The following is a 26,404-nucleotide window of genomic DNA, read 5'->3' on the forward strand; positions in this document are numbered from 1 at the left end:
CACACACACACACACACACACACACACACACACACAAAGCTACATCAACATTCACTGAGCTGCACAAACATGAATTCATGTCCTCGTATCCTTGCAATTCTCAAAATGTATCTCAATTCATTCTAAAGTGGCAGCTCTAGTAGAACTCTTTCATGCAAAATGGTAATTAACTGTTAAAATGTAGAATTTGATTAAATGACATCTCTTTATTGCATTTTAGGTTGAGATAGTCAAAATCTTGGATCTAGATCATTACCAGCTTCAAGTGAGTTGTTCTTTGGCTCAAGGCCAATCAGCTCACAGAGGTTTGAAGGCATCCTCCCTGCCTGCCAGGTGTCCATACTATTAAGCATAACCTCTTGGTGATGCTAAAACGTTACACTTGAAAGTGTAATTCTCAAAGCGGTTCACAGAAGACCAGAAACAAAGGGGCACACATACTTACACACGAGCACGCCGTGAACCAAGGTCCCATGTCCAGTCTATTTATAGTTGAGTAAAATGGCTGTTAAGGTGTCCAGAGGGAGCCGGGGGAAAGGTAAAGTTAATTGAATTTGTGAGAAGATATTTAGCGCACATTTAGATGTTAGTTCAATCAGCCAACTGTAGAGTGAGTCAGCCCACGGCTACACCTCCCCGTGGACTCACAAGGTACACACATCAGATTAGACACGCAGATACACATGCATGCACTGCTCTACTCACTGGCACGTAAGCGCCCATTTACTTGACATTTAGACATTAGCGCAATTAGAACACTACAAAGTGAATGGGAAAATGGCCATAGGACAGGGGGAGGCAGCTATTTAGGAAACTAAATGTGCAGCAAAATCAGGATGTAGATGCACAAGCATTTAAACACGTGCGAGTATTAAATCAGCATTGAATTCATTCAATCAGCAGCAAACTGTACATGCGTGTAAACTAGGCCTTTCTTTTTACTGTTCCTACTGCTCTCTCCAGTACTCAAGCACACACACATATTGAGATTGCAAGTTGTGTTGTGATTGGCTTTATGTCCGCTCCTCATTATCCTTTATTATGGTTTTAACTCGGCTTGTTTTACATTTGGGACCACAGTTCAACTATTTACATACTGCTTTGCTAGATAAAAGCTGTGAGCTTTACATGCCAGTCAAGGAAATGGGAGCATTTCAAGCCAAGAACAACACTCTGCTCTAGTTTCTGACCTTCCTTATCACTTAATGGTAAAATTATTACAATCACTCAGATGTTTTTTTGTCCCTACTGTGTGTTATTGTGCCTGCGTGTGGAATGTTCGGAACTTAAACCTTACAACGTTTTGTACTAAATACTTTGACAGCAAGGCTAAAAAGTGCCTCAAGAAATTTTGGGAAGTAACAAAATTCTTGAAGCTAAAAGAAAATGTAATTAAAAGGATTAAAAATTTAATGTGTGACTTTTTGCAGAAATAAAAATATTAAATTTTAATTGGAGAATATTCACATGCAAGTTAGTTAAAACGGACTATAGAGGTTTCAGCTTTCATTTTATTGCTGCAACTGCCTGTCATCCTTTCAACCCCCAAAACATCTGCTCAGTTTTGGTTTTTTTGGTTTGTTGGCTTCCTGAATCATCTGAGGATTTTTAAAATCTCTGTGACCCAGCTGCATGTGCTGAGCCATATGTTGAAATACATCCATATAGCTTTTAGCAATATCTGGTCTGAGTACTTCTAAAAAGTGCTGAGTTGATTTGAGCAAGTGTCTTACTTATTGTTCAAGCTGTATCTCTATCTGTCCCTTTTTCTCTCTTAGCTCTTTCTCGCTCCCTGTTTTGTCCTAACTTTTTTTCAAAAGCTGTTTTTTCCTCCCTTTTCCTGTCTTTGTTGTTTTTTCTCTGCACCTCTATTTATCCATCTATCTCCTCCTCCTCCTCCTCCTCCTCCTCATGCTAATATCCTACTCTCTCTACTCCCTTCTCTCCAGGTGCTGAGGATAATGGTTGCCTTCCTGCGTCTGGTTGTCCTGACGTCTGCACGTGCTCAGACGGCGTGGTGCGATGCAGCAACAGAGGGCTGCACTCTCTGCCCAAGGGCATTCCCAAGGACACCACTGAGCTGTGAGACAGGCTTGCTTGCACTCTAACACACACACACATGCATACACAAGCTTCACTACATGAATGTGCATACTCAAACATTCAGAAACAGACATCAATTATAGCATGCATATACAGTCACAGAAAAAATTGTATGCCGTCAAATAGCATGCAAAAGTTCCATAAACACATATAGTCCCACTTTGCTGCAGTGCATTAGTGATGCTGCAGTTTGTTCTCCTGCTTCAGAAACTAGCATAACAATTAGTGAATTACGCACATGCTCCTGCTTTCTTTCTTTTTGTGTCTTTAGGATTTTAGGTATACAGTAGACGTACTTGTGCTTGTATATAATTACATGCTGATGTTACAAATCTATGAAGCAACCCAGTTATTAAATCTAACTACCACTACACAGTAGGATCTTATATAGTTGAGAGGTATTATCATGATACCATCTTAAAAATTGCTTTATAACTAGTTTTAATGCTACAGTGTCGATTGCTTCAATACACATTTTTCTCTCATATCAAATTTTGCCAGAGCAGTGACTATTTTTCATGCTGTTTCCTATAATAATTAGGTGAAATCAGAGTCATTAACCTCAATAAAATGTCCATTTAATAATAATAATCTTTTGTAGAAATAATGTAAAAAATATGAATAATTGTTTGTTTGCTTTATGATTAAATTGGTGCTTCAAGAGAATTGCTCTATATCTTTCATTAATTTCAAGCTATCAGGAATCCTTGTAATAAAGAGACATTCTTAATCATCAAAGATAAAACAAGGCTTAATGTTAATTATGATTAGGAAATTTAAAAAGAAGTAGGAACAAAGTAATGGTGAATTATTGCACACACGTACATGCTCACGCACAACCACAGAGGAACCCCTCTAGCTGTGAAATAGGCCTGCTCCACAGGGTCAATAGCAGTGATTAGGTATTGATCAGGCTGAAGAAGACACTCCATCATACTGTCCACATGACCTACTTATGACCTGAGAGAGACAAACAGAGACCAATGCATCATAAAATATGTGTATGCTTGTGTGTATACCTTTATTTTGTTTCTCACAATATTAGAAAGCAAGAAAGAAACGGCAGAATGTGAAAATTCTCTGTATGTCTAACACAGAACTTTGCTCATATAACACAATGTAACAGTGTTTCCCCCCTTTTTCTTCCCTTTAAACATAGTAAAAACACAGACATCATTAAGATGCAATTATAAAGCTCAGCAACCCAACACTATAACAGCATCACAGTCATTTAAATTTGACCATCTCCCCGTTCAAAGCACTACCCCACGTAAGCACTGCACCCCTTCTAGAGTGGCTGCTGCCTTTTTAATTCACTATGTGGAATTCCCCTTCTGATCACCTGCATTTGTGTCCTCCTCCAGGAAAGAGAAGTACACGTGAAGGTGTTCTAATGAACAGGGATGCTATTGAATAAAGAATCTTTTAGTGTGGCCAAAAATTCCCTTTTTTATTTGCTACGTACCGGCACATGTTGGCTAATGTTCTCTCTCTAATAACACCCCAGGACATTACAGTACACCTCTTGACAGACTAGCCCTGGGAGACAAAAAACAAAACAAAAACAGATCATAAACACACACACACACACACACAAAAAAACCCAACTGTCAAGCTCTTGACCTGATGTGGCAACTTCTGGCTTGGTTGTTGCAGATCCTTCCATTGAAAACTCTATTTTTTTCTCTCAGGCTACATGAAGATTGGGTCAGTTTGACACAGATGCTAATGTGTGCTGTCTGTAGAAGCTTGTGGTCCATAGGGAAATCGCAAACATACATGTGCAAATGATCTGAAAGGAATGTCTGTGGAGTGGCCCAGAAGTGCACAGCCACACAACCTTGAACGTGTGATGTCCATTCATCCATTTCCTTAATTGCTTGTTCAATTCAGGGTCACGGAGACTTTGACAAAGACAGACAACCATTCATACTCACATTTACACCTACAGCCAGTCACCAAATAACCTAATGGGAGATAAAAGGGAGATGGCCAGTTTTAAATGAGTTCTTTTGTTTTCTTCACAGTCAAAGCTAGTGGATGCAAGAAGCTCCATTCCTGTTATGCTGGTTGTTATGCATCTCATTCATTCACTCTTCTTACCAACAGCACAAACTTATACCCTTCTCTTCTTGTCTGCTTTCTGTATCATTCCACACTGTTGATCAGACACAAGTTACTAATCCAAAACTTTTACTTGCTCCCTTGGCATCAATTCACCCCTCCACATGGCTGTATTTGTGTATGTAATAAATACTATATTAAGTATGCATTTTTTTCTTGCAGTTACTTGGAGGGTAATATGCTGACATCTGTGCCCAAGGAGCTGGCAAACCTGAAACAGCTGTCGCTGGTGTATGTAGCTCTCACATAACCTTGAACAGAATGCACATATGCCACATCATTTTCCAGTTTACGAAACCAATATGGATGCATGCAGTATGTGTTTGTATGGGTCCCTCATGTAAGTTTCTGTCGACACAGGGACCTGAGCAACAACAGCATCAGTGCTTTGGCCCCATACACCTTTAACAACATGACTCAACTAGCCACACTGTAAGTTACCATGGCAACATATGTACCTATTGATCCATAAACCTGTACATGTGCATGTACACATCATTTTTTTTGTCTTTCTATACTTTTGTCTTCCTCCTAATTTCTCTTCGTCCTTGTTTTCATTTTCCAGTCTCTCGTTTAAGGTTTATCGCTTCTTCACCCCCCCACCCCACACCCCCATCCACTCATCTCAGCCTCCTCTTGTATCTTCTTTTTCCTTTATTTCTATTCTAACATACACATATAATATGTTCTTTTTTGCCCCAATGCATTTTTCATATTTAAAATATTTTCCTTTTTAAAAATTTAAAATTTATCCTGTTGAAGTGTTGGCTCCTCTTCCTGCTTTTATCCCATCTCCCTCTGTTTTTTTCTATTTTTTTTTTTTTTTTTACCTCTGCAGGAATTTTCACAAAGTTACATAAATTATTCTTTTAATTTATGGAATTAACTTTAGTTTTGCCTTTCTTTTTAAGCAAAGAATCTATAAACACAATGGCTATATATCAACTTACTTTTTTTCCAGCAACGCCCTGTTTCATTTTTCATAAAGTCACATTGATTCACGCCTCCAAGCTACGTCCTGCAACTACAGATTTCTACTCTCTGCGCCTAGATAGCACCAGATACAAATCCTGTGCACAGCTCAATCACACCTAGGGAAGATTTGAAGGTAGCGGCAGAGAGGCGTGTTTCACTTTCCACATCAGATTTTCCAGGATTCATTATTCTTGGCTGTTGGGATCTTTTCTCAATGGGTCCAGGCCACTGGTGAAACAGAGAAGATGAGGATTAAGCTTCTTGACAGTCAGTAATTATCATTAGGCATTGCTTCATTGAGCATTATGCTGAGGAATAATCTTGGCTACTACCTTGGCTGCTATTTTCGTGAATATACATCTCAGATAGTGTCTGTTTATTACATTAGGATCATTATTAGCCACCATGATATTGTGTTCAAATAATAGTAGCATCCTTAAGGGACGCTTCATTATCTGTCATTTGTTGCCAAACTCAAATTTGGATTCATTAGCAGTTTTAAAAGAAATTACATTTAATTGTGGTGTGGGAGTTTGACTTTCCAGACTCTTCTTTGACCTTTGCCTCTGGCAGGTGTTTTTATCTTTAACTATTTTTTTCTAATGTATTTGAAATGTGCCCCTGGTGTTAATTTTCATTGTCCAGCCTTCAGTGGCAAAAGGTTCTGTACCAAGTTTTTATAAAAACCAAACCTACTGTGTCATCTCTTGAATAATCTTTTCATATTTTGAAAAAACAAACAAACAAACAAACAAACAAAAAAAACCAAAAAGCCTCCTGATGTAGAGCTAAATCTTGTGACCTTGTTTGTGTCCTTTGTCTTACAGAATCCTCAGTTATAACCAGATTCGCTGCATCCCTGTCCATGCCTTCGATGGGCTCAAGTCACTTCGCCTGCTGTGAGTAGCGAGCTTCATCTTTAAGTGCCGCAGTGGATTCAATATTCAACACTCCCCCTTGCCTGTTATATTACAGAGTTAAATCAAAGTTTAATCACTCCCCTGATTTCAGGCTGAGTGCCATATTAAGACCCACTTGCAAAATGAGTCACAGTCCACCCAATCATCTGTTGTTTCAGGGTACTAAAATAAGATAAAAGTCACACTCTCCCATTTCTTTAATACTCCCTTTCTATCTGAATTCTTTGCCTCTCGCCATGCGCTTCTCCCTCTCGCTCTCCTCTATCTATCCTCTCCTCCTTTTCTCTCTCTTCCGCCCAATGTTGTGTTTGATGAATCGACCTTCAGCCTCTGTTTCTCTCAGTCATCCATTTGGCTGTCCACCCTCTGTCTCACAAACCCACATGCGTGCCTACACACAGTGTGCATGTGACTATTGCTGTCTGACCAGCTTGCCTCACACATATGGAACGAGCTGCACACACACAAAAATATGAATATACTATCCAGTCTGTGTATGCGGTGCACACAAGTGTAAACATCTACATAACGTACTTGTATAACAGCAAATCGTATTGATCCTTAAGTGTGGGGTTGCTTGAGTATCATAAATCCACATTTATTAGTGTCAGTTGTGCTGTGATACCTTAAGTTTATTAAGTAAGGATGACACTGGTGAATATTTTAAGCTTTCATCAGAGATAATGTTAAGCCCTATTCTCTGAATAAAGCCTATAAGAATCACTGAAGGTTGAAGCTGGTTATCCTCGCAAGCTTTGTTTAGTTATGTCACGGCTCCTTGAAAACACCCGTTCACTATAGTGAGGTCTGAAGCTAAAGCTGCAAATGAAAAAAATCTCAGAATGTTTACGTAAAGGTCATTTTTTATCGCCATTTAAAGGGTCAGTTTACTCAAATTACAACTTCTGACAATATGATAGTGATTAAAGTGTGATGTCAGAAAGCCAAGACAACAGCAGTCTTTCCAATAGTCTTTCCAGCAAAGTCTCACAACCACATCTGAATTCTGCAGGAGAAAAAGCCACAAAAAAGCCAAGAGAGGTGGCTTTTGTCGATGAAAAACTACACGGCCTCAACCAAGGCTGCTTTTCTCTTTTGCTTTGCTGAATAACTTTGGATTTCTGCGCAGCCCAAGTGGTCTTGCTGTGGTTAGAGTGGTAAAATGTTTTTTGTTTCATAATCTAAAATATTTAAACAATGGCAGTGTTGAGGCTCTTAATCTTGGTACAACTCTTGGCTCAAAATATACTTTCATTTTCATATGAGTTAGCTTTCAGTGGTGATTATTGTGAGCAAAACTTTAGCAAGAAAAAGAGTTTCACTCTCAGAGAATTCAGATTTGTTTTCAGCCATTTCTCTTTGTACTGGCGTTATCTCTTATGATGCTTTCACCTCCCAGAAGTTAGTGACCGCTTTTTTTTCTTCTTCTTCTTCTTTTTTTTGCTTTCTTGCTTTCATTTTACTTGATGTTACCGTCGGGACTGATCCCTCTCTGCCCCCGCATAGCAACTGGTTGCCAGGCAGTCATCACTGTCACTTCCTCATTACCCACAACCCCCCTTGGGCTAGTCATAGACGGGGGCTGTGAGACCACCATACATTGCTACACAAACGCACACAGAGATGCACATAAACATTTAAAGGCATTAAGCAGCGATAACACACACACACACACACACACACACACACACACACACACAAAAATCAAGTACACATACATACACATGCACAGTTTTTCCAATACTGCTGGTTTGATAGCTGTCCCCTGCTACAGCCCTTCACTCTAATGGAATGTGAACTTCTATCCAGCAGGCAGCACACTCCAATGGATAGACACACAAAGGACACACACACGCACACTCTGAAGTCTCTAAGCCCTCAGAGACAAAAAGTTTCAGACACACATCTACAGACACGAACACATACATGCAAACCCAGTGGTACATAACAAAAATGCACACATCAACACTAATACGCTTCTCGACCTGCAGTTTTCTACTGTGACACACATGATCGCTCGCACACCACCGTCTGCGAGATGACCGTATGAGACAGTTTATATTCCATTCAGAGACCCGAACAAGCTTTATTGCACAACAATGAAAAAAGGCTTTCTGTTTATTTTGTGTTATTCTTTCATAAATATTTTATTTATTTTCCATTATAGAAGGGTATGATGGTGTGTCTGCTACTGAGGAACCACAAATAAATTTGAATAATTTAGCATGCAGCTATAAGGGTTAGCTTGCTCCAAAGTGAGTATTAGGCAACTGGGCAGTCACTTTCATTTAGCTCTGATATGATGGATGTGACGCAATAGGTTTTCCTTGGATATAATCCTTTTTAACATTGGTCAATAGCCCCTTGCCAGCTATGGTTAAACCGTAGCTGCACATTTAAGATACAAATCTAATTATTAAACCACAAGGTTAAAACTAATAGCTGTGTATAGTGTATGCACACTCAGTGGGCACTATGTTTGGTACACCTTGTTTGGGTTTTGCTCAATTAGTAAGAGGAGCAAAGTGTGCCAAGAAATTAACCGCTACTATTACACCGTACTAGTTTATCTACTAGTCAAAAGGTCAGTGGTTTGATCCCTGGCTCCACAAATTTTCTTCTAATTCCAATGTTGCTGCCATGGTTTTGGCTGATGTTTGATGCTAAATATTTGATTTAACAGGTAGTTGTTGTACCTAACAAATTGTACAGTGAGCCAATTATCATATATAGTTGGAACTCTATGCAGAAATATTTAATCAAGAGTCATATGTAATGCATATGTTTGGATTTTTTTCATCCCACAGAGATCATTGTACCCTACCCTACCTTTCAGTCAATGGACACAGTGAGGGTCTGTAGAATGTCAACGTCCTTTTGTCTCAAGGCACCAAAATAGGAAAATATAAGAGACCCCAGCAAAGGTCCTGAGGTTATCTACAGAGTTAGATCACCACGCCTCATAAAGGCTCTCTACTGTGTATGACCTCTTGAAATTGTACCATATGAAGGGAGACCAACTAAAAACAAAAAGCATTTACTGAAGCAGTACTCACAAAATCATGTTGTGGTGCAAGTGGATAAGGACGTAACAGTGGACCGAGGTCAAAAGCTCTTTCACTTTTCCTCCCTTGCTACAAAAGAATGATTAAGAAACACAGAGTACCTAATTAAATTAATTAACTACAGAATAACAGTAACAGTGGGTCAAAATCTTCCTTTTTAAATGCGTAACAAGGTCGCTGGTATGATTAATATTTATATGCTCTTGTTTTGCTCTCTGCTTCTCTCCTCCAGGACTCTTCATGGTAATGACCTTTCAACTATTCCGGAGGGAGCTTTCAACCACCTCAGCTCTCTTTCCCACCTGTAAGTACAGCTTTGGTCTGTACTGCATCTGCACTTCTACATATGTGTATCCACAGAGTAAATGTGTATTGGTTTATGCTTTTAACTTTGTTTAGGGCTCTTGGTGCCAACCCATTGTACTGTAACTGTGATCTGCGCTGGCTCTCTCAGTGGGTCAAGGCTGGCTTTAAAGAGCCTGGTAAGAAATCACAGTCAATATGCTTGCATTTGTTCAACCAAAAACGTGTGTTCACCAACATCTAATGCTGCATATAAGAAAAATACTGAATATCTTTTGACTTAAAATTGGTATTTAAGGCATTGCTCGCTGTACTGGACCTCCTGACATGGCTGACAGACTGCTGCTCACCACACCATTAAACAGATTTCAGTGCAAAGGTAAGTACACATATTTTCATAGTACTAAGTGCAATATATTGTTTTACCACTCATGTAATCCCTGGATTTAGACTAGATTGGGCTGTTATTATATTTACAGACTCAAGTGTGTTTATTTCATTGTAGCTTTTGTTTGCAGTTTACTTTCTTCCCATTAAAACTACTGAGTTTTAGTTTTAGGCCATTTGGGAGAAAACATTATGACTTTAGCCTTGCCTTAGATTGAGTTTCACAGCTTTAGATGAGAATGGCAGCTCATGGTCAAAAATCGACAAGCTTATATGAAATGCAGATTATTTGTTTAGGCTGCTGAGGCTGTTTTTTTTTCCTGTTAGCTGGGTGGTAAGAGTAGTGGCTTAAAGCCCAAACATATTCGTTTGACTGATCCATTTTGAGTTGCCAGACACTCAAACCTTTCGCCTGTTGGATCAGCTCAGCCGGTAATACATCATGCCATATTAGAGGATTGACCATAGATATAAATGTATAAAATAAATCCCCTCTACCTCTTGGCTGGATTCTGTAAACTCATATAGAATCAGCAGACCTCTAACATCACCTCATCAAGGGCTTCTCTGCTATCAGACCAGACGGGAAAGGGTCACAAAACGGCTGGAGGCTGAGCACCAAAAATCAAACCCACGTGCAGGAAACACAAGGCGGAGGCAGGGTCAAGGGTTTAACAAAGGTTTATTAACTAACACCAAAATGACGTTCACGTTAGTACTTGATTTAAGGCTTGATATATGGGGCGTGAGGGTCTTGGCCAGGGGAGAGGGATAAGCAAGGGGACAGGTCCAAGAAAGCAACGGCAGCTGCTGGTGAATAGGTACGTATGTGCAGGTGGGAGATGGAAGCGTTGAGGGAGAGGTGGTGTGGTCCAGGTGGGTTAGGTGGTGTGTGGCAGCTGTCCTGAGTGGTGAAGGTCCCGAGGTGGTGTAAGGGCAGGAGGGCAGGCAGGTGAGGCAAGGAGATGATTCCGAGAGCTGGCGGGTTAACCAGATTTCCAAGATGAGTGGTTCGGTGTGATGGAGTGTTCCTGGAGTAACTAGAACACGGGATTACAAGGTTAGTAGAGCACGTGAGATTCATGAACATGAACGTGAGGCGTGGAACGTGAGGCGTGGTTACCAACATAGGGTGGTTGACAAACTGGCGAGGAAGCAGTGTCAGCAAGCAACTTAAATCTCCAACCTGATTGCCTCAATCAGCTTCAGCTGAGGGAGGCTGTAGGCCCTGCCCATGGGTGGATACCAGGGAATTTTACAGCCACACACCCAGACCATGACAAAAGGAACTGTGAAGCAGACTTCTTACACAGATAAAAGAAATATCATGAAAAGTGTAATCTGCTAAAAAGAATGAAGCTGCATTACATGACCATTGTTTACTATGTTTGTGAGTTTGTAAAGAGGGCTGGGACTCCATGAGCAAACCTAGTGCTGCATAAAGATGCATCATGTCATGAACTAAAAATGATCCCATCTTACTCTACTTCTTGCCTCTACGTAGCTTGAGTTTGAGAGAGATCACACGTGCTCTTGTGCACATCTCTGACACTTTTCCTTCTGCTTTCTCCCACGTCTGTTATCATTTGTAGGTCCAGTGGATATCAACCTGATGTCAAAGTGCGCCCCCTGCCTTTCAGCTCCCTGCCAAAATAATGGTACCTGTGTCTCCAATGCCGCAGGATCCTACCACTGCACCTGTCCGTATGGATTCAAGGTAAGAATATCAGCAGACAGAGACGCACTGAAGGTGGCTGTCAGAGATAATATGTTTCGCTTCTAAAACTTTTTTTCTTGGTCCACATCTGAAAGTATAATATAGCCACTAGAATATACATTTTCCTTTTTTGGTCAGTGTGTACTTTAATTTAGAAGTTTGATTAAACTTGCACTCCATCATGGTCTCATAAAAATGTTATATTGATTTATTGCAGTCATAATGCTTGGTTGTTATCAGGCTTGCCATATTTGCTGGTGTTTTTGGAAGTATTTACAAAGTGATTTATCAAAAGTGAAATTTTTTCAGTTGATATGGAGGCAGTCGAAATCAGTCCTTGAACCTCTGGTGCCATGTTATTCCCGCGCCTACAGCCTTGTAACTGCGTACTATTTAGTGGTTCCTTTTTATTTCAACTCTTCTGAATTATAGAGTGCATCACGCAGCAAAATTTTCACTTTTTCTAGAAATAGTTGCTTTTTTGAAAGGTGTCCTAGATGACTAGCCAGGCTGCATAATCCTCTGGCATTAGGAGTATTATCAGGCTTTGCTCTGGCCTTGTATGCATAATGTATCTACTTGTCTATCAATAGAGAAATGAGGAGCGAAGCTGACTGCACTGTAGGTACTGAATGATCAAAAGATAAAGGGTGTAATAGCTGTCAATATTCATAGTTCGCATTAGAAAAGACATGCACATCTTCTACTCAGTGCAGTTTGCATAGGCGAGCATGTGCATATCAGTGGTGTCTTACTGTACATTGCAAAAAAAGAAAGTCATAAATAGTTGTTTATGACACTGATTTTAAATGTAGGGGTTGCTTTCATCCTGTAGCATGAACGGAGGATCCAAAGTAGAACTAATGGTGATTGAGACTGTACTCATTGTACTCATCGGCATACCCCTTATTTGCGTATCTGTATTTAGAGATCCTTCTAAAGAATAGACTGCATGCATATCTGTTTGTGCTTGTTTGCACGTGAGTATCTGTGCAAGGACTTTAGGTTTTACAAGAACACATGCTGCATAACCTTTGCGCTTTTACAGGAGAAAGCCTTGGTCTTGCTTTTAATTAACACATCATTTGCCAAGGTCACAGACTGGGAAGGACTGCTGGAGTGTGCATGCCTGTGTATGTTTGTGTCTGTGTATGTACATGTCTATGTGTATGTTTTTCCTACTGGCATCCACTGGGACAACATTAATTAAAATGTGTGAAGACTCAAAGAAGCAACTAGGAACATAAGGAGTGAGAATAAGAAGGGAAGACATGAGGAATAAACAACAATTAAGTACAGAAGATGGGATGATAGAGGTGTGAGTTAAAGAAAAGAACAAGAAATGTCATAGGTAAGATGTTGTGGGAGAAATGGAGAGAACACACAGTATAAAGGAACAGTGAGAAATATGTTGAGAAATGAATGAAGGAGGCTGTGAACACAACATGAAGTTCTAAAGTAAAGAATAAAATAGAAAAGGAAATAAAAAGATGGATTTAGATTAAAAACAAAAATAAAGCGCTTTGATCAGAACAAGTGGGTATATTGGCTGACAGAGGTTTGTCGGCGTGGAGTTAAGACTGCATGCTCAGCGAAAGGAAGCTGATGATACGTGATTTCATGCCTTTTATAGGACTCTGATGAATGAAACTTCTTACCAGGAAAAGTAATGAATCAAAGAAGTAGACATGTTTTATGAATATGTCCACTACATTTGTGTTTTGTTTTTTTTACTACACCTTAAAAATATGTTGTCCTTAAAAGAAAAACTACAAGAGCACAACATAAATAGTAAAAATAACTTTATCAGTGGAACTATATATTTAGATATAATGTATATATAAATATACACATATATATAGTTACATACATTTGTCTTTTCCCAAGTGGTCAATTTAAATACATTTAAATAAAATTAAGAACACTTAACTGTAATGTGCCGGACAGTAAAAGTATGTCACTAGTGAAGAAGTTTGATGACAGCTTCACTTATTCCAGTAGTAACAGAAGACACAATATTCAGTTATTAACTGCTTTGCCATGTCTTGTCCTCTCCTTTAGGGTCAAGACTGTGAAATACCAATCAATGCCTGCATTAGCTTTCCTTGTTCTAATGGAGGAACCTGCCACATTCATCCTGGCCATGAAGACCACTTCAGGTACAACGGTGTTTGTTATTAAGTGTTATGCTATGTGGAAGTTTTGTCAGTGGTACCAGTTGTTAGTCTCAAAATTACGACTGGTTTCTGGGGCCTGCTGGCTGACGTCATATGGAACTGCTTGCAAAGATGGCACTTAGCAAAAAACTCCTGCAGATCTTGCAGACAAGAGGGTATTTTTTATACCGCCACTGTAAACTATTCGCGACCAAATTGTAAGGAGGTGCAGCACCAATTTCACCTTGTGACTGTCGTCAACCTCGAGCAACCACTAATGAACCACTAAGAGAATACACATTTTGCACTAGATCAGTCAGAATCACATGTCACATGTAGCACTGAGAGGAATATAACAACGAAGAGTAACTTGAAATCCATTTAGGCCGTGGGTCAGATCTAATTGCCCTTTTTACCCAGCTGTCTCCCTCTATTAGCGGAGGCCTTTTAAGAATCTTGCCCTGTATTCTCATCTGAAGGGAACATTTTTATGCTAAACTATCACTACACACAGTTAGTTTAGCAAATGTTTAAATGCAGAGTTTATCTGCATTTAAGTAAGATTTAATTAAGACAGCTTTAGTACTTTGACTACACCAGCGCAGCTCTAGTTTTGCTTTCAAACCCTTGTGTAGCTGGCAGGTTTTGCACTAAAAATCAATAAGGCTATGGAAGAATTTGGTGTTAAACCAGGGATGGTTTTGAAAATGTGTTTTTTCATGTTTGACCAAGACACTGACACCACTTTTGATACTTTAGATTCTATCCAGTTGTACTGTGTCTCTCACCCCATGACCCTCCGACCCTAAATTGTATGAATAGTTAAGAAAATGGAGGAATAGATAATTCAAGGAGGTTATCCATTATTTATCTGATCCTTATATTCATGTTTTCACTTTCTCAAAGCATGCTGAACATGCTACTTCATTTTCAGGAACCTTCCTATTTTACATTCATACGCTTTCACATATTCAGACTCAGGAGCTGCCCAACACAATCATAGTGTGTGAATCCTAGCTGCAGTGCAACTCCAGTGGTCAAGAGCCTTTCAGTGGCAGTGCTTTAGGGAAAATAACATTGTGCATCACCCATTCACTTCCCCACCCATCTTTTCCCAACACATTCAGAATTGCAACCTGTTTTTGCACATGTGGTGCAGCTGAGGTGCAGGTTAGGTGAGAACGCAAATGTGTAATGCCAAAGGGTTTTTAACCCACTAACTCTCTAGTAGAAAGTCTGTGTAATTTCTGATTACATGCGTAGGAGAATAGCACAGGTAATTGTCCAGAGAATTCACAGCAAGCAAATGTGTATTAGCTGTGCTGCCTTCTGCACCCTCAGTTCAAGCAGCATAAGCCTAAACCAAACAGAGTACTTCCAGCAGTGAGAAACAGATCATAAAGCTGTTGCCATCATTGTGTGTATGTGACCACATGATTTCCTCTGGGATTAATTACTATTCTGATTTTGATTCTGATAATATAGGGTATTATCCTCACCTGATCTTCTTGGGGGGTTTTTTGAATATGCGATCACATCTCCGCCAACTAGTATGTTCAACAGGCTGTTATCACCTCATTTAGTGGTTGTTGTTATGCTAGGAAAACATAGATGATGAGTTTTTCAACATATGAAGTAAATTAAGTTTTTACCCAGGAGACTAGACTTTTACTAAGCCAAACAACTGCTTGCTGATTGGTTTAGTTTACATACCAAATAACTGCTTGGTTAGTGTTAGGAAAAAAATATGGTTACTTTTTTGGTTGAAAAGTATTGCATGTTAGAAAGCTGTACTTGCTAACCTACCAGGGTAGAGAGTCCAGTGGACGTTTTACTTGACCCAAAGATGCCCTATATAATCTCTCTACCTTTAGCAATAATTAGATAAATGATAATACACCTTCTGACTCACAGATGGCTACAAGATGGCACCTGCTAGACATATCTAACTGCAGTGGATAATGTTTAATAGGTGGATAACATTCAAAGCAGATGTTTTACTCCTGGATTTTTGCACGCAACTTGAAATATTGAAAGTTACATTGCAGAATTGTTTAAGCATACTAAATTGCTACGACCTAAAACATTGAGAACTGTTTCCTTAAGCCTTCCATGTCCCCTATAATCTTAATCCTATTTGGACTAAAAAACTAAGGCCAGAGTTACTTTGTGCTGAAAATTATGGCACAAGCCGCAGACCAAAAGTAATCAAACGGCCAACAATTGTTTAGAAATGGGACTAATTAAAAACAGACCCTCTGCGGTACGACTTTTTAATGTGGTTCATTTTAAGCAAAACGGCCCTTTCACCATTAAATTGAATCAAACCGCATCAAATACACTATATTTCACTTAAGAAGTCTTTGAGACTTGCTAGTTGGATTTGTTATATTTTAGAATATAAATTCAATTTTCCTGCTTAATAACCGCCCATGGTAGAACAAATGCAATCTGTGTGTGTGAGAATCCTCGACCGTGCCTGCCCGGGTAATCAGTGCCGCTCCAAAACGTCGTCCTTTGTCCAAGTCTTGTGACAAACAGCGGCTGTAATTGCAACAATTGTCATATATCTTTCTACCAGATTTGTCTCCTTCTCAACCCCAGTAACAAGCCCTTTGCCCTTTGAAAAGCTCTGATATGTTTCTGGCCTTTAAAGGCTTGTGTGGTAATGCTATTAGGGGTCTCTTTACCCTTTTCAGATGATTCCTTAATGGTAAAGAAACACAGGTAGATCCCTGTGACCTCTGAGAGAGACAGAAATAAAGGGAGAAAGACAGTAAGGGAAGGAGACCATGCCCCTTTGACATTTTAACATGTTATATAATCAGTTACGCATATTCAGGAAGTCCAATTAACTTTGGTTCTTAGCACAGCTCCATTTGTCAAACTATATAATTTAAATGTCAGGACTTGGATTTGATTGGTGAAACAGTGATCCTTGACCCAGTCAGTGGTTTCTGCATTTTTATTTCTTTTTTTTCTCATGGGGAACAGTTAATATCTTCTTCCTTTCTTTTTACTTCATCTCTCCTTTTATTTTTCCTTTATTTTCTCTTCTTCTGCTTCATTAAGTCATCTGGATTGGGAGTGGTCCCTTTGTCTCTGCTGCTTAAGTATCCCACATTTTTCTGAATATTTTAGCCTGAACAACTTGCAATAATAGGCTCATTATATCCTAGAATATAAATTTATTTTATGTCATTTTGAGTGAAGGCTTAAGTGCAGGTTTTCTAAACTGGAAAACAGATAGGGAGGTGGTAACCAGTGAGTATTGTGAAATACATGAGAAAAAACTCCTTACTGTAGGAACCAAAGTAGGTACCAAAGCTTTCATTTCACTTGTTGCGAAATGAAAGCGGTGAGAAAGAACTAAACACATTTTGTATGTACAAAAAAGTGGGAAGGACAAAGCATTGTGCCACAAAAACGAGTGAATGGGTTTGTGTGGGTTGATAATTGTCACTGACAAGCAGCTATCCTCTTCCTTCATTTATTGGGTGAACTTAATGTAAAATTCAGTTTTTCCCAATAAAAGTAATTTAAATCAATCATGTCTAGATGAACAGAAGAACAGAGAGTCGTGAGAGAGAGAGAGGGCAAGTTGTCAAAGGCAGCTGCGGTTGGATTTATTAGACTTAGAGTGTTTGTGTGTGGGTGAGTGATCTTCACCTAAAGGTAGTGTGCGTGTTTGTGATCTGTTTGAAGGAGTTATCCTGACTGAGATACAAAGGGTGAAAAGGGGGAAGAGATCAAGGGCCGACGAGAAAAGAGGTGGGTGAGGGAAAGAAGTGGAGGAGAGGAGGAAGCTTTGATAATTCCCTTTGAGTGGTCCAGGTGGGCGGCGTCCAACCGTAGTGGCATCAAACTAAGCGTATCTCAGCATTTTTTGTTCTCTTTTGTTTTTTTCTTCCTTTTAGCTGGAGGTGGGTGTTTTCTTTTAAAGTTTTTTTCTTTCACCTCAGTAGAAGCCTGAGGAATTTTGACTGATATTTATTAATAAAACATCTCCCATCAGGAAAGAGAGATGACATAAATCAAAAGGCTGTGTTTGAAAGGGAGGATTGATTCTCCCTAATCTTTATCGCAGAAAATAGATTAACAGGAAGTATGTGTGCTGCAGGAATAGCTGCAACTTGTTGGAATTTAATGAGACATGAAGTGGAGTCTCTAAATGAAAAGGATGTAAGAATATTAACGACAGATTCAATAGTTCTTCTTTAAACTTCTCTCACAGGAGAATTTAAGAGGAGCTGATGATGAGTTCTCAGATCTTGCCCAGTTGCTAGGTAATAATACACATTTTGTGTGTTTTTGCATGTGTAGCTGTGCGTGTCCTCCAGGTTTTGAGGGCCAACATTGTGAGATAAACCCAGATGACTGCGAAGACAATGACTGTGAGAACAACTCCACCTGCATCGATGGGATCAACAACTACACCTGCGTCTGTCCTCCAAACTACACAGGTAGACACCCACACAAACACACAAAAACTTTCAATAATGCACCCTCAGTCTTTGCCTCTGAGAGGCTGGGAGGGTCACCAAGTCCCACACTTACAAAATCATATTTTCCAGTTTACTGGATGGTAAGTTAGTAATTGACAGGCTCTCTGCAGTGACCTGAAACTGTTCCTGCAGGAGGTTTAAAGAGCAATCACATGAGTGAGAGAGAGACAGAGAGGGGGGAGACAGAAGGAGAATGAGAGTGAAATGGCAAAGATTGACTGTGTACTAGAGGGAAAGGGAAAAATAAACAGAGCAACGGAAAGGGTAAAGAAATTGCCGATAAAGGGCAAAGGCTGAGAGGAGCGAGAGCTGCCCTGGCAGAGTCCGGCACGCTGAAGCTAAACTGCTGACTCTGAATTTAAGTTTTTCTGTGTGTAACAGTGTCCTCTAAGACACACACACGTACGCACACACACAAACACGAGGTCCCCTTTAACACTGAACCTCCGTCAATACACACTCAGCAGCACACACACCATGTCATTATCGTTGTTGGCTCTCAGAGTCCTTGCACACTGCCAGCCACCTTACCACATACAGCTGTTGCACACAAACACACACGTTCATGCGCACAGCTGGTTCCTCTGGCACCGAACTCCCCACTTAGCTCAGTGAACCGCAGCGCAATCATCAGGTGTCACATTAAGAGGACAGTACTTTGCTAGTCACTCTCCTTTCTCCAAACTCAGCAACCAGGACTGTCACGTCATATTTGCAACACAGAGAGAAAAATCCAGATTTAATGTCATAAGACCTTTGAAACAGCTGATTTAAGGTTTCTTTAACGTGCTCAACAATTTAAATGTCACAGTAGCATTTTGATTATGGTAAAAAATCCATTTTAGACAGATGATGGAGGAAAGGTCAGGAGGTCACAAGAAAATATAATTAATCCTTTGTGAAATAAAAAAAACGGAAATCCAGAAAGTATTAAATAATTTGGTGTGAAAAAGGCAACAAGATAATCAGTGTTTTAGAAAATTCTCACATACCTTCACTTCATTACCCTCCTTGGCGGAAGATAAACCAAGTTGCATAGATGTAGTGTCAACAGTTTGTGTCTTTATATCTGTTAAAATCTCCCACAATTCTCATATGAGCATATTATTGTGTAAAATGATTTTAAATCAGGTAAATCATGTCTAACATCTTTTTCTGTAGCACAGTTTCATTTGCATATGATAATTATTCTAAGGTATTTCAGGTAATTCCACATTGATAAATTAATTTTGGCATCTTTAACAAAGTGCCTGAAGTGTGAAATAGTCTCCTTAGGGAGCTCAAAGACTGAATAATTAAAATTTACTTTCACAGCATGCTTTTTTTTCTTTTTTTTTTTACAAGTCAAACATCCTTTCAGAAATTGCGGTGTACTGTAGCTCAAAAAACCTGTGCCTAAAAGTGATTTGAGGGGAGGGTATTGGAGACAGACAGGGCGGGAAGGCAGCAGGATTAGATGAAAGCAGGCAGAGAATGATGGAAATGTGCTTGACCTTTCTCAATACCTGCTTCCTTCCTACCACTAACTTCAACTACTGCTTTTAAACACACTGTTAACCCTTCTCACCCTTTCAGCATGTGTATGTGTGTGTACATCTTTAGACCGCCTCCACTTTTACAGAGAGCATTAACCCCCTTCTCCGTCAGGTCTGAGAAAATGCTGATAGCGCTATTCCCTTTGTGCATGAGGACATCCACAGCACATCTAAAGCCTTGACCAGGATGCTTTTTCCCCCTACTGCTATTTGAAGATTACAGAGAGTATGTGTGAAAAGTTTAGTGTGCCCCCCTACTCCCATCTTTCTTCTGAAGTGTTATTTTTCTGTTTACCTTCACAGTTTTTCCCCCACATAAATTCTGAAAATATTTATTCAGATCATTCAGTGATGATGCAGCAGGCGTAAAGCATAAGCCTAAAATATGATTAAGCCTCACAGTTTCTAAATTGCTGACAGCAAATGTTTTCTTTTTCATCAGGTGACCTGTGTGACGAGGTTACTGACCCTTGTCTCCCTGGTTTTGACCCCTGTCAGCATGACTCCAAGTGCCTTCGTGTTGGCCGCGGTTACAGGTGGGCAACAGTTACATCCTTGAAAAACACTGTGTGAAAGTGACAGCGAGCTCACCATGTTAAAGCTGGCTTTTTGTGATACAAGTGAAAGCATTTTTAGGGGAAAATGTTATATTACACTGAAAGTTTGTGTGTTTAAACCTTTTATACAGCATAAACCTAAAATCAATCTTTTTATAAATTATAAATAATGAATTATTATGCTATCAGATTAAAGGTTTCCATGTTAAAAAGGTTTGTTTTTAATAGCCTAAATGAATGTGTTTCTTGCAGAATCCTTTCACATTGATCTATAATAATTTCATAAGTATCTAAATTAATTAGTGAGTTAAGATCATTAAAAAGTGTTCACTTAATGCCGATTCTGTTTGTTCCTCATTACTGTGTGGATAATGTTTTACGAATGTGGAACTGATATAAAAATATTTTTACACAAACATTTCCCACACTTATCCATGAGAAATGGGAAAATGTGGTATAAAAGTAGAGCTCTGTTACTGACTGAGCTGTAGAAACGAACCAAACATGTCACCTCTTCATGCAGTAAAACACCTGTAGGCAAGAGGAAAAATCTGTTGCCCACACACTGTGTAATTTTATCCTTATTTCCATGTCACTCAAGGTGTGAGTGTTTACCAGGCTACGTGGGCCAGCACTGCGAGCAGGACTATAATGACTGTCTGGAGAACAAGTGTCGGCACGGAGCGGAGTGTGTGGACGCCGTCAATGGCTATACCTGCGTCTGTAAAGAGGGTTTCAGGTGAGAGTCATGGAAACAAATCAGACACAAACACAGTGAAAGACTGGAGGGCCAGACTGGGAGGGGATACAGATGGCACTTCATAATCAGAGACTTGACTGTTTCGACCTACTGCGTGCATCTGTGTGTTTGCGTGTGTGTGTGTGCTGCAGATGCAGCACCATGTGGTTAATTATAGCAGGGACTGTTGGCGAGAGAGAAACAAATTCATCATCAGGGGCTGAGGAGGGAAAAACAGAGAGAAAGTCATAGATATGCAGAGGAAAAGGAAAGGAAGGGAAGACAGAGCCATTAGAAAATGACTGTACCGGAAAAATAGGAACGTTCAAAGAAAAGTTCTGTTTCACAGATTCAGAATGATCCAGGTGAAAACAAGAAAATATACTGAATCTGTTTGGAAGGAAAGGTCCCCGATTCAATATTTCAAGATTATTAGCTTTCTGTTTTAGCCACTGCAATCTCCTCGTGTAATTCAAAGAGACAAATTACAAAACAACTTTTGTCACATAATAGAGATAAACAAATCATCCAATTAACGCTCTATAAATAAGTTATCTTCTGTTTAATCTACTTCTGCCTCAGCGGGCTCTTCTGTGAGAACCCGCCACCAATGATCTTGCTGCAGACCAGCCCCTGCGACCAATCCGATTGCCAAAACGGCGCCCAGTGCCTGGTGGTTGCTGGGGAGCCCATCTGCCGCTGCATGCCCGGTTTCTATGACAGCAAATGCGACAAAATGGCCACTGTTCACTTCCTGGGTCGCGATGGGTATGTGGAGCTGCCAGCTGCAAAACTCCGCCCAACTGCACATATTTCGTTACAGGTAGGGTTAAGCTTTGACCTCTGTGCATTCATTTTTGTTTTTCAAGGTTTACAAATCCAACAGTCAGCTTTTATTTTGAAATAAACCCAAAAGTGCAAACGCTATATTCTGCACCACTCCTCTTAAAAGATTTCCGTGCCGCTTGAAATAGAGCTGTGAGACATTCTAATCAAGCTTATAGAGTTAGTGCAGATGAAGCAAAGCCAACATCTGCTCCACCCTCTGTTTCCATGGCACACTGAGCACCGTGCCCATGCACACATACACATTCACACAGACCATACATTTTGGACACCTGAGAGTCATGTCCTAATGGAGGCATATTTTTCTTTTTTATTGAAATGAGAAATAAAGTAGGCAGATAAAGAGAAACAGGAAGAGGAAGGTGGTTTAATTGATATTTACCACCTGTTTGGAACGATGGGGGCTTGCGCTTGTGAATGTGTGTGTGCTTTTGCGTTCTTGCCAGGACTTTTCAATGTCAGGGCCAAGGCTATTAAAACTCTACCAAGAGGCCTTGAGTCAGTGGTAAGAGAGAGAAATAGAAGAATGAAAGAGCCACTGCACTTCATAAATTACTATATGCTTTTTTCCTTCTCCTTTTTTCACTTTTTTCTTTTCTTTAAGGCTGCATCCAAATTCTCTGTTCATCCACATATATGCATCTTCTTCTTTCCTCCCTCTTCCACTTCACTTGCTCTCTCACTCTTTGTACTTTACACCTCTTACCCCCTTTTTCTCTTTTTGGCCTGCGTGGCTTTCTCTTTTTTCCAGCAGCTTGTTAGCAGGTGTTGACTTGGCTATGCTCCATTGACGCCAGAGTGTTAAGTGCTTGGCCCCATGGCCCCATTTCCACTTGCTAGTTAGTTAGCGCTTAAAGGAGCACGCGAGCAAGTGTGACATGTCAAGTGTGTTTCTGAGACAAGTGTGGTGGAATTTGTTTTCTTTTTAAATGGTTTACAGTTGATGGTATAAAATAACCATCGTAAATCAGACACCCATTTAACCTGCTTTAATATTGAGTCAGATATGCATCAGCAATCTTAACTGAAGCAAAGTATTAGCTTTTCACAGAGTAGATCATTTCTGAGGTCTGGAGGTCCATATTTTTCAAGTTTGTGTACGTTTGGGAGCAGTGAGCAATCTGTTTTATAGTTGAACAGGGGACATAATTTTGTTTTACTAGAAAAAACCTCACTTACATCACTTGAGTAAAACAAGTTTAAAATAGCTAAGATGATCTTAGCTAGTTAGCTAAATTAGCAAGTTAGCTAACTAGCTAACTTGAAGTTGATTTGCTTAAATGATGTAATGAATCATCACATGATGCTATTATATATGTTGTTATACACACAGATATTATAGCGTCATATGCACACAAGCCCTGTTTTTATCTAAATAAAAATGAACAACTCAGGTCTATTTCCTTCTATATGTGCCACTATGACCTTTTACCAGATGATTACTGAATTAAATGAAATATGAAAAATATGACAAACTGTGGACTGTGTATCAAATTCTGTAATTTTTGACGGCTGTTTTTGTGTCCAACGTTTTTCTCTCTCCAGGTGGCTACAGACAAAGACAACGGTATTTTGTTGTACAAGGAGGACCATGATCCTCTGGCAATTGAGCTTTATCAGGGACACATACGTCTTATTTACGACATCGCCAACTACCCACCAACCACTGTGTACAGGTAGGCCACATAAAACAGAAAAGCTGTCCTTCACATTCTTAGAATTCACATTCACTTATTTGAATCATTATGAAGGTCAAGTTTAAGCATGCCTTAAGTACCTATGAGAGAATAAAGATTCATCCACTATTCTATCACTTTTATCTCGCTAACGTAAGCAGACTTATTATCGAATTTACTCCGACGTGGAAATGCATCAATTAAAATGATTTTGGTTTTACATTCCATTAAAGTTAAAACAAGCATTGTGTTGATACGTAGGTTCAAATTACTTTAAAAGCACACTTTGAAAAATAAAAAGCACATAGATGCATACCTTCCCCAAAAAACCATGATGAAAAAGAATTCAATTACTAAGGTTCAAAGAGTAAACAGTAGGTTAAAGATTACAAAAATTATTCACTCACATAGACATATATTTTTGAGTTTACAGCCACTCGATAAACATTACAGGGATTCAAAGTGATTTAAAAAAATTACAGAAAATATGCATATATACACATACGCAAAACTAAGGTCACCAAGAAAATGGATTTCAGTGTTTTAGTCATCCACACACAAATCTGCCTACATATTTTTGCAAAAACAGCAAGTGCGTCATAATTTCTAGAAAAATTCCCTTATAGTATTGACCATAAGAAAAAACAAAGATCATCAAGGAAAAGAACATGATAACATTTTCTTAGCAGTAATAGAACAATTTTGTGAGGCCTTTTAGTGTTATTATACTTATATTTGGTCGCTTTATCCAACTGAAATAAGATGTGCATTGTTTTGTAACACAAGTCATAAACTTCAATTCAAATGTTTAAATAATAAGTCACTTGATACAATAAGCAGTCACTTAATGCAACCCTGAAATAAGCAACGTCAAATAGTGTATCCTGTTTCAAGCAGTATTAGTGATGTAAGCTGTTGTTACACAACTTACTAAGTGCCAATTAAGTTTTTTCAACTCCACGTCTGAAGGCTACAGGGTGCACTGTAAAATAAACTGAGGGTGATGTCATCCATAGATTTATTTCATACACATATAAGACGAGGAGAAAGGGCTAATACAATGTCAAAATTACAATATGAAAAACTGCATACAATATTACCTCAAGTGGTTTTTGGATATATAACACACAGAGAACCTTATACAAGTTGTAACGTGGGCTCATCAGCACAAACATATGTGTATTTATGTTACTACATAATATCAAAAACAGCTCGTGGGTGTTTGTAATGAAACGCCATATATTAGACCAGATATTTACTGTACATAGAGAGTGTTTACTGCACAGGGTAGGGTGAGTCCACCACGCTGCTAATCCAAATACAATACTGTTAGACTTTTATTTCTTATTACAGTGTATAAAAGTGTGGCTGTGTGTGTGTGTGTGTGTGTGTGTGTGTGTGTGTGTGTGTGTGTGTGTGTGTGTGTGTGTGTGTGTGTGTAGGGGGGGTTCTCATTCACTCTTCATTCACCTTGCTGTATATTCTGAGTGATTTTCTTCCTTTGTGGGTTTTTTTCACACTTTCTCTGGATAAAAACAAAGTCATAAGAAAAGGAGACTGTGGTCTTTTGATAATATGCAGCCCGCTCATAATGAATTTAAGTTTAGGATTAAGGTATTACATCATACTACAAATCCCTTAAGTAACTCAAGGAGAGGAAAATTTAAGCCACAGTTTACTAGGTCAAGGGCAAGACTGGCTCTGCATCAGATATTTCAAATTTGAATCATTTACACCGTCAAATTTTTGTAGGAATTGTTCAGAATAATCTACCTACAGTAAAATCTGCATACAGATTGACTTTAGTTTATTGTTTAGCTTTTATACTTTCGTACTTTTTTATTAGTTCTCATTTTCCTCATGTTTTTATTTTGTTGTACTAATGTAAATTTACCTTGAGGATCTTTAAAGGTGCCTATAAATAACATTTATTATCATTATTATTATTATTGTTGTTGTTGTTGTTGCCTGATTTGCTTCTATGTCATTAGACAAACTTAGATTTGCTTTTCTCTGAAAAACAGAAATTCAGGTTCTATATAAATTAAAATTGATAGATGTTAATTACATTTATTTTAATTCTCAAAATAAGGCAAGGAAGTCTTTGCTTGTAGTAGAGTTAAATTGTTAAAGACAATATATGCTCCTTTATTTATATGACATTTGGTGTTTGTATCTACTGATATGATGGCATGTTTTTCATCAGATGCGATTTCCATATGGGTTAGGCAATGTGATAAACATTGGGTCTATTTAAACCTTGTATACAATCTGCACCATTTGGGTGGAAAATCAGAATTTGCCTTTAGGACAATATCTTTCAGTTTTTGTTTTTTTTTTCTTCCATGCTGTGCCTTTACCACAGAGAGCCATAGCTCAATAGAGATGCTGTGTTATATATTTAGCAGTTGTTCAGAAGACTCATGTATTGTTCAGAAGACTCATGTATTGATAGTAATCAACTTTGCTCCAGACCTCCACCAGTACAGTTAGGCATTCAGCTCAGCTTCAGAGCTGCAGCCCTTTATTTAAAGATGTTCTTTCTTGGTTGGAAAGAAAAACCTACTAAACTATCATGTTTGACTTGTTTGTTGACATTTGTATAATCTTTTGATTTCTGTGGTGCTATTCTGTTTCCTTTGGGTAGGGTGACATGTGGAAGCCACATATATCAAATATGACCTTAAAAAGAATATGTGCTTGTGTTTAACAATGAATGACATATCGGGAAAAGCAAGGAGAATACAAGAGGAATGGCTCATTATAGAGGAAGGAAGGATCAAATGAAAGACTGAA

General features: G+C 39.0%; 1 protein-coding gene across 2 annotated transcripts in view; it reads left to right on the forward strand.

The window, feature by feature from the left end:
* Positions 1–26,404, forward strand: part of slit3 (slit homolog 3 (Drosophila)) — a 232,959-nt gene that overhangs the window by 195,200 nt on the left and 11,355 nt on the right. For both annotated transcript variants that reach the window (XM_005919453.3, XM_005919454.3), the window contains 14 exons: positions 1,950–2,082; positions 4,390–4,458; positions 4,588–4,659; positions 6,030–6,101; positions 9,420–9,491; positions 9,587–9,669; positions 9,789–9,869; positions 11,470–11,594; positions 13,656–13,753; positions 18,074–18,213; positions 20,233–20,326; positions 20,949–21,086; positions 21,669–21,909; positions 23,478–23,608. In XM_005919453.3, the coding sequence (XP_005919515.1) occupies positions 1,950–2,082; positions 4,390–4,458; positions 4,588–4,659; positions 6,030–6,101; positions 9,420–9,491; positions 9,587–9,669; positions 9,789–9,869; positions 11,470–11,594; positions 13,656–13,753; positions 18,074–18,213; positions 20,233–20,326; positions 20,949–21,086; positions 21,669–21,909; positions 23,478–23,608 (1,549 nt within the window). The remainder of the gene's footprint in view (positions 1–1,949; positions 2,083–4,389; positions 4,459–4,587; positions 4,660–6,029; positions 6,102–9,419; positions 9,492–9,586; positions 9,670–9,788; positions 9,870–11,469; positions 11,595–13,655; positions 13,754–18,073; positions 18,214–20,232; positions 20,327–20,948; positions 21,087–21,668; positions 21,910–23,477; positions 23,609–26,404) is intronic.

The sequence above is a fragment of the Haplochromis burtoni genome, unplaced genomic scaffold (assembly GCF_018398535.1).
Source record: "Haplochromis burtoni strain Fernald_Lab_line unplaced genomic scaffold, NCSU_Asbu1 Contig_33, whole genome shotgun sequence".
NCBI classification, from domain to species: domain Eukaryota; kingdom Metazoa; phylum Chordata; class Actinopteri; order Cichliformes; family Cichlidae; genus Haplochromis; species Haplochromis burtoni.